Genomic DNA, 6,013 nt, shown 5'->3' on the forward strand with positions numbered 1-6,013 from the left:
TGGGGAAACATTTTTGACAGCCAGCAAAGCTTAAACGGTAGCGACCGCGATTCTGATTTAGGACCCGATTTACCATATCAAATCAGCGCTGGAAGCCAGGTTCAGATAAGATAGCAACACGGTTGCTCCGACTGTGCAATCTGGTCGCAATCGATTAGTGGAGCCTTCAAAATGGTGACCAAACGTGTCCAGCAATTGATTAGCTATCGCGATTTCTCTACCTTCCGAAAGGCCCGGTGTGTTTAAATTAACGCCTCGGCGTCGGTCCACCACTTCAGTATGAACTAAACCTCTCAAGATGAAGCTAGTGGCAGCAAACGCGTTCACGCTCGTCGCGGTACTTTTAGTGATCAATGGTGCCATCACAGCCGGATCGCCCCTTCCCGGTCTGGGCGGGATACCGGACTTTGCAAACATGGGGCATGCTTTCGGGGCGAAAATTAGCAACATCATCAAGGGCAACACTTACGATCAGTATGAGCGGGTAATGAAGAAGCTACCCCGCCACAAACACAGCTCGGAGTCTGGCACCGATTCGGACGGTGATTCCGGTGAATCTCCGATGTTTGGCTTCAGTGGGAAACAGTTCGAGCAGCTGCTGGCGATGCTGCAGCAATCGAAGCAGGATCAGCCTTCTGGTTTGGGAGAACCGGTCCCATACGCGGCTATTGATAATAGTGTCGATTAATAAAAAGTACTTGGTTTAAAGTTTAAAATTTATTTTGATATTTTTTGTCTCAAGAAAACAAAACACACAATTTCAATAGATTGTTGGAGTGTTTTGAGTTAGTTCTAGAGAATAACCTTTTCCCAAAGTGCCTGAACTGCCGATGCAGTCGATGCACTTTTGCTTCGTTACTGTGTGTAATATGGTGCTAATCCATCTCGAGTCTGGTTGCCACAAACCGCACACAAATATCGTTTGACAAATGAGCCATTTGTGGAAAGGGATGCTCACAGCACAAGGGATCTTTACGGCAATCGGGTCACAGACGGGCAAATGATAAACGTAATAGCAAAGCTTCCCAGAAATGTGACGCAAGAAATATGACGGCCGTACCACAAATCTAATGGATTTATTCTTGCTGAAACTGAGCTTGTGTTCTGGTGAGACTTTGAAAAGTATATTGAAGAGATAAACATTCGATGGATATATAGTCGAACATCAATATTCAGTCATACCCAAAAAAATAGTTGATAAAGAATCCTAGCTCTAAATGACGTTTTGCTTAGTTTTGTAAACTTTTACGTGGACATTAGGGAAGTTCTTTGCTAACCGAAGGTGGCTCTATCCTTCACAGGACCCCAAGCAGAGCTCTCGTTATCGCACTCAGGTCCTTTGCATTAGATCTATAAGTTCAACTTCGATAAACCATGTTTCTTATCCATAAGGACGCTTATTCGGGGCATCTAATACAAGGCCCGGGGTTCAAATCCCATCCGGATCGCCCCCTCCCGGAGTGAGGACTGACTATCCAATTACATGGTATCCGCAAGTCTAGTAATCCTTTCGATGGCCGGCGCGATCTTGGAGGGTCGTTTAACCAAGTAAAATACAAGGCCAGATAAACCAGGTATTGTCCATGACGCTTCAGGAAAGCGTCTACTCCAACGTAAGATTCACAAATGTTTCTAGTAAACTGTCAATTCGTTTGGAAGTTCTCCATTTCTAACAGCAGTTTTTAGTAGCACAAAAGTATGATCGAATATTTATTAGTTAAGACTGCTTTTGATTTATTTGCTTGCCATCACGTTAGGTTTGGTAAAAGTATTATTCAATACTACATGTAGAAACGTGTCGTATACATGTGGAAACGTAATCTGATTTACTGATGATTGACAACGTGCTTCTGAACCAGCTGCTCCACATGCTTACGCCAAAGTTTCTCCTTCTGCTCTTTGGTTATTCCTGGGGCATCATACCCTTCCGGTTTCGTTTGTACAAGTGCCTGTACGAGGTCCTGGAAAGGTACTGCAGAAGGAAAGAAATCGTCCGTTGTGGTCTGCGTTCCCGGACCAATCTCAGGCGTTGTGTTGGTAGTTGTGGGTGGTAGAGTAGTTTCCTCGTTTTCTTCTTCGCTTGTTTCCTCACTGGTCTCTTCACTGGTTTCTTCACTAGTTTCTTCGCTAGTTTCCTCACTAGTTTCCTCACTAGTTTCTTCACTAGTTTCCTCACTAGTTTCCTCACTAGTTTCCTCACTAGTTTCCTCGCTGGTTTCCTCGCTGGATGACGAGGACGGGCACACGTTCACGTTAACATCCCTCAGCTCCAGCAGCAGTTCCGCAATCACGTTCACCAGCTCCACATTGATCTCACTCTTTATATCAATCTCGGCGTCAACGTCCACCTTCACAATGTCTCCAATGTTGTTGTTGCTCATCGAGATCGGTCCACCGACGACCGCACCCACGAGGGCCGCAAAACAAATAATTGCTACGGAATAGTTCATTGTGCGCTTGCGCTTAGACTTCAACTGGCGCTAAGATGATCGGCTTGTAACGAAAAGCGTCCCAAGAAATCCTTTTTATACCAGCTCTGTCTAACGCTTATCGAAAGGGTGGATGGTGAATTTGGACACCCGAACGATAAGTGAATGAGGATTAGTTATTAAGCAGACCGGCAAGAATTGCGTGTAGTGATTTGATAAGGCTTTATTGTACATACGAATATTTGGCTAAATCTTAACCAAAAAAGGTTTAAGCATTGATTGGTGTGATTGGAGCCGATAAGAAACTCGACATACGTCTTTAGCATAAGTGAAAAAGGTGTTTCCAAAAATGAATTCAAAATCTGCAATATTAACTATTACTATGTGCGGACCAGTCTTTACGAGGCAGGACCGAGGTTCAAATTCCATCCAGATTTGCTCCTCTTGCTATCCCACTACGTAGTATCAGTAAGTCTAATAAGACTTATGATGGGCGGGGTGACCTAAAAGGTCGGTTAAGTCAAGACGGCGACTTTGGTTTAGTGTTGTTGATCCTTCTTAAGTACTAAGGTTCTTCGGCATTAAGAGACAACGAGACCGCATCTAGAGCACTACGCTCCGATACAACAGGTATGGATCACGGTTAGGAGGTTATAGTGTTTTCTCTTGATAAAGATTCAGAATTCTGAGGAACAACCAAGCTTTCCGTTCAGAGGAGGAAATACCTCCAAAAAAGAGTTTTATTTGTAAATTAGGTGTAACCAATTCCGCCCGGCCGTCTTCCAAGAATAAAACAAATAGTAAGAAACTGACCCCAGGAAGAAATCCAACCACCGAAATGGGTAACAAGCGAATAGTATATGGCAAGTGAATAAGTCTACCTGAAGTTACTCATTGATCACAAAGCCATCATCTGTCATCATCATACAAGACATCCGTCAGTGCTTTGTGTTTGTTTCAAAATGTTTTCAGGTGAAGATTTTGTTTCAGAATTTTTAACACTCACCCAGAAGAAATATTTGGTTCCACCTCGTCAGCATGCTCTCATTACCATAAACACACCCTAGTGCATGTCACCGGGCGCAAACATTCATTTGCATTTCTCAGTGGTGTACGTTTTCATGTACTAACCGCAACGGTTTGGATTACGGATCACCTTTCAGCTATATCAAGATTAAAGATGTTTGATGGAAACAAAATGGCTTAGCATGAAAGCTTATGTTTAGTTTTTGTTTGTTGTTATTTTCGTCCCTAGGTACAAAATGATCGATTACAGGTATGATGGGCGCGGTTGCTGCGGAGCTTTCTTGGCTGACCGTCAAGGTGGAGTGGCATAATTTATGAAACCCACTGCCCTTTGATCGTCGTCATGCTTTGGGGCTGGGAGGCAGGTCGCTTTCGCCGTGTCATACAGTGGGGCAAATAAATTAAATTTTAAGGAATATGAATGTGTGAGGTAGCCTTGATGTCGCCTTAATATCTTACATCACGACTTGCATGTCTGTATGCCTCGATACAAGAAGTGCGGGCTAGAGGAACCGAAGCCTGGTTGCATGTATTTATTGTGCTTCAAGATTATTGTGACATGCTATAAAAACAGTGTGCACAGCTTGTGGAGCACTTGCTATGCAAAAAAGGTGTATTTTTTGCATTAAGTATTTAAAAAAGGGTTTTTTTAGCATTGTTCTTGCTTTAGTTTTGAATTTTGGGTAGAACGGTACCATACGCTTCTTGGTTGCCTTAGCTAGTAGCTGGCAGTGGATGCCGGTTTAGCTGAGTTTAGGATAAAATTGGGGGTACGGGAGCACCTGCGGGGAAACGCCATCGGTGGTGGCAGCATGTGTCACATCCAAACATATATCAACTCGGCAGAACTCAATTGAAACCAACTGCCGTCAACGTGTAAAGAGCGTGGCTACCATGCCGTGTAGGTGAGATTTTCGTAGGAACCAGCAAATCGGACATGAGCAGCGTAAGACTGCCAACAAATAAAAAAAAAAAGAAACCGACTATGATAAACGAGCCGAAAGGGAAACGGGCAGGACGAATGAATCACCCATAATGCCCTGCGGTGTCGAGAGTAATGGTGATCGTGGAAGCGTTGGACATTTATACAGTTTTTCCGCGTGTTCTCGGACCGTTGGACGAACGCATCGTCAGCACAGTTTTGCAACGATTATGTACGGTTTAAGGGCAGAATCACATCAACGTCACAAGCCAAGACCGTTTGTTAGGCTACGCGAAACGCGAACCGAACCAGCGAAGGGTGATGGTTATGATTGGCAAGGCTAGAATGGAGCGAAGAAACAACATAGAAAAAAAAGGTAGGCAAACGGTTGGTCAGACTCATGACCACGTCTGTTGACTGGCTGGGGAAGATTGTGACGTTCATACGCATCCGTGATGGAATGATGCAGCCAAGAACAAAAATTAAATCAAAAGATATGAGTGGGTAACGAAATAAGTTTACGGCAGTTTGCGTGGAACTTAAGTTAGGGGCACAAGGGAAAAAATTGGTTGGATGTGTGGTTTAATTCGTTAAATTATACGAAAATTTGGTAAAGAAGTTTGTCCTTTTGTTTGAAATAAGTTAACAGAGGATTGGATCAATCACTATAGTAAAACTTCTAGTAAAGTGATTGTGGGAAAGTATGAGTCCTTCCTTCGCCATGACAGCCATGGCTTAGCTATCTTAAATTTTCCTTTCAGAGCTTTCTATGTCCTCAATAAGCTCTTTTTACTCTATTAATCACAAGCTAGAAGTGTAGACGAATATGATGTTTGAGTAACGTGAAAATTTGGAGTTCATGTCTTATTAGGCAGATGTTTGTCTAAAAAAGCATTACCCACAAAACACAGACAGAGCAAGCTGGTCATCCTGGTGACAGTATAGAAGACACTACTAGAGATCTTGAGAACTGAGTCTGAGAATTTGAGTCTGTGAACTTCTTGACGTTGACTTAACTCTACAAATAAGGTCATGCCGGACATCTAATGGAGTACTAAACCTATGGATGCCATGAAGTTTGATAATCAGTTCTTATAATGGAGGAATGTTGAGATGAGATTTGAGTTCCAATATTGTCATGTAATGACCAGCGCCGCTGTTACATAACCTGATCAGGGATCAGAGGAATAAAAAAGTCTTTACAGTCTCTGTGCGTTTTAGTTAGGCTGCTTTAGAGACTCGATGTTCAAAAGTACGCAGCAGCCATCATATTCCATCTGAGGTATCCAGGAGCACAAAGCAAATCGGGTGAATTTACGAGTCCATCTCTATGTGATCCAGAGGATACGCTGCAGAAGGCCACCACACCACGGATGTGTACTCAGTCCGCACTACGAAGCAGTACAGTGTCTTGATGGAGACTGGGCCGCCAAGATCAGGCATCAGTCGATCATCTTCACTTTTAAGGAGCATTCCCAAATATGTGACACAGCTTTTACGTTCAAGGACAGATCCTTTCAACGAGAGATCGTTTCCGTGCGAATGTTATAAATGCACACTTCTCGACGAGTAGCTGCAAGACTTTCTTGACCGGAGGTTCCTCGGAATTGTTGGCGTAAATGAATTGCAAGTGCTT

At 43.4% G+C, this 6,013-nt stretch overlaps 1 protein-coding gene across 1 annotated transcript; it reads right to left on the bottom strand.

Annotated features, from left to right (window-relative positions):
• Positions 1-1,826: 1,826 nt before the first annotated feature.
• Positions 1,827-2,450, bottom strand: LOC126559207 (uncharacterized). The gene is made up of 2 exons (XM_050215332.1): positions 2,239-2,450; positions 1,827-2,175 (listed from the first exon to the last, which is right to left on the bottom strand). Exons 1-2 carry the CDS (start codon positions 2,448-2,450, stop codon positions 1,827-1,829), a joined length of 561 nt encoding a protein of 186 aa, XP_050071289.1.
• Positions 2,451-6,013: the final 3,563 nt, after the last annotated feature.

The sequence above is a fragment of the Anopheles maculipalpis genome, chromosome 2RL (genome assembly GCF_943734695.1).
Source record: "Anopheles maculipalpis chromosome 2RL, idAnoMacuDA_375_x, whole genome shotgun sequence".
Classification (NCBI taxonomy): Eukaryota; Metazoa; Arthropoda; class Insecta; order Diptera; family Culicidae; genus Anopheles; species Anopheles maculipalpis.

Bases quoted from the DNA above. Each gene is read 5' to 3' on its own strand.
- LOC126559207 (XM_050215332.1), bottom strand. From the start codon at position 2,450: ATGAACTATTCCGTAGCAATTATTTGTTTTGCGGCCCTCGTGGGTGCG. The intron at 2,176-2,238 runs GTCCTCGTCATC...TGAGGAAACTAG, and splicing joins GTTAACGTGAACGTGTGCCC to TGAGGAAACTAGTGAAGAAA.